The 1,580-nt window shown below is 48.5% G+C and overlaps 2 protein-coding genes across 5 annotated transcripts in view; both read left to right on the forward strand.

Moving 5' to 3' along the window:
* The first annotated feature begins 222 nt into the window (after positions 1-222).
* The window catches only part of LOC112160825 (golgin subfamily B member 1), a 71,458-nt gene continuing 70,100 nt past the window's right edge, over positions 223-1,580 (forward strand). For 2 of the 4 annotated variants that reach the window (XM_036217232.1, XM_036217229.1), the window contains exons 1-2: positions 225-409; positions 526-808. In XM_036217232.1, the coding sequence (XP_036073125.1) occupies positions 532-808 (277 nt within the window). In that variant the 5' untranslated portion in view covers positions 225-409; positions 526-531. Of the gene's footprint in view, positions 410-525; positions 809-1,580 lie in introns of all 4 variants that reach the window. The other 2 variants (XM_036217228.1, XM_024295649.2) reach the window with 2 other exon arrangements.
* Positions 296-502, forward strand: LOC118600031 (golgin subfamily B member 1-like; the record flags this gene model as incomplete). The annotated part of the gene is given in 1 exon segment (XM_036216614.1): positions 296-502. A coding segment is annotated over 1 exon segment (207 nt), but the record flags the coding sequence as incomplete, so codon positions are not given.

Consider the following 1,580-nt stretch of genomic DNA (forward strand, 5'->3'; position numbering starts at 1 on the left):
GAATGAAGACATGAAGGTGGCTGGTGTTAGAGTGGAGGATGCTGAAGACAGGCTTAGATGGAGGAAACTGATTCGCTGTGGCAACCCATGAAGGGAAAAGCCCAAAGGAAACGAAGAAGAAGAAGAAGGTTGTTGAATTTTGGTTAAAATTAAAACAATACTGGGAACATTTTTTAAATAAAAAAAGTGTCATAGAGGTTCTTAAAACATATCAGATTCTTTTTTTTGCATAAGCAGGAAAGTTTTCTGACAAAAACAATTGCATTTTTGTGAACATGAATGTTCTCCTTATCAGCTTCTAAAGGCGCTGAAACAGAAGCTTCACGAGAAGGAGGAGGTGCTGCTGGGAAAAACCCAGGTGATTGATGTTCTGCAGGGAGAGGTGGACAGCAGAGATCAGGACATAAAGGTCAGTGCAGAGCTCCTGTCAAAAACCATCCTCAGACCTTTAAGTCATCTGGTCTTTCCTCCCACACCTCTGATCCTTATGACTCAACAGTGAACCCAATGATGGTTTGATTACAGGAGCTGATGGAACGTCTGCGCCGGCTCCAAGTGGAGCGCGAGAGCCTGGAGTCCAAGATGGAGGCGGAGAAGCATGTGATGCGAGCGCAGCTTCGAGACCTTATGGAGAAGCAGCAGACAGAGGTGCGGCGAATGACCAAGCAGCACGAAACACAGGTGGACCAAATCCAGCAGGAGCAGCTGAGGCAACTGCAGGGGCTGAGGAGAGCCTTGTCGGCGGCAGAACTGCCCCGTCAGGACGCTGCAGACCCCACCTCCGTGCAGCGGCTAGCCGAGCTGGAAGGTTGGTTCTCCACACTGAACCCATACGTGTCCAGAATGCACGTGTGCATTTTCAAACTCATCATAAATCCTCATGCTGTCAAACACGACACAATTCATTTCATTTTTTGTTCGCAGCATCTAAAACAGGTGTCTCAAACTTGCGGCCCACGGGCCATCTGCGGCCCCGGGATAATCATTTGCGGCCCCGTCTTCATATGAAAGGTTAATGTTAGTGCGGCCCTCAAGATTGATATGAATGACACTTGTTGTGTGCAGACTTGAAGGAACCAATCACAGTAAGATATACGACTCTGGAGGCGGGACATCAGCGGGCTGTCCAGTATCCTGAAGCCGCAGAAATTGCTTTCACACTGAACACAATTTGAGTGCCCCGCCCCTCTTTCGCCGCGTGGCAAATTTGCAGCTTGCCGCTTTTCAAAAAGCGTGTTTCTGACGCCGCGCCGGGTGTGGGAGGAGCTAGCAGCTCCGTCTCTCACTTAGAATGAATGGGAGACGCATATGGCATTTTATCCATGTCAAAACTCCACGCAGAAATAAGACATCTCCGTGCACGCATCAAACATTTCGCGCGTGCAAATAAGACCCTCGCAAGAGCTCTTTCCTCCTCCAGGAACCGAAAAAGTCCTTGCGCGAGAGACTGAATACTTCCGCGTGCTACTCTCGGCTCAGAAATGAAGGCGGCGCTGTTAATACAGACATTTGAAACTGAATAAAAATAATTTTCTCTAATCCAGTGTTTCTCAATTATTTTCTCTTACCCCCCCCCCCCC

Source organism: Oryzias melastigma, linkage group LG3, assembly GCF_002922805.2.
Source record: "Oryzias melastigma strain HK-1 linkage group LG3, ASM292280v2, whole genome shotgun sequence".
In the NCBI taxonomy this organism is placed as follows: Eukaryota; Metazoa; Chordata; class Actinopteri; order Beloniformes; family Adrianichthyidae; genus Oryzias; species Oryzias melastigma.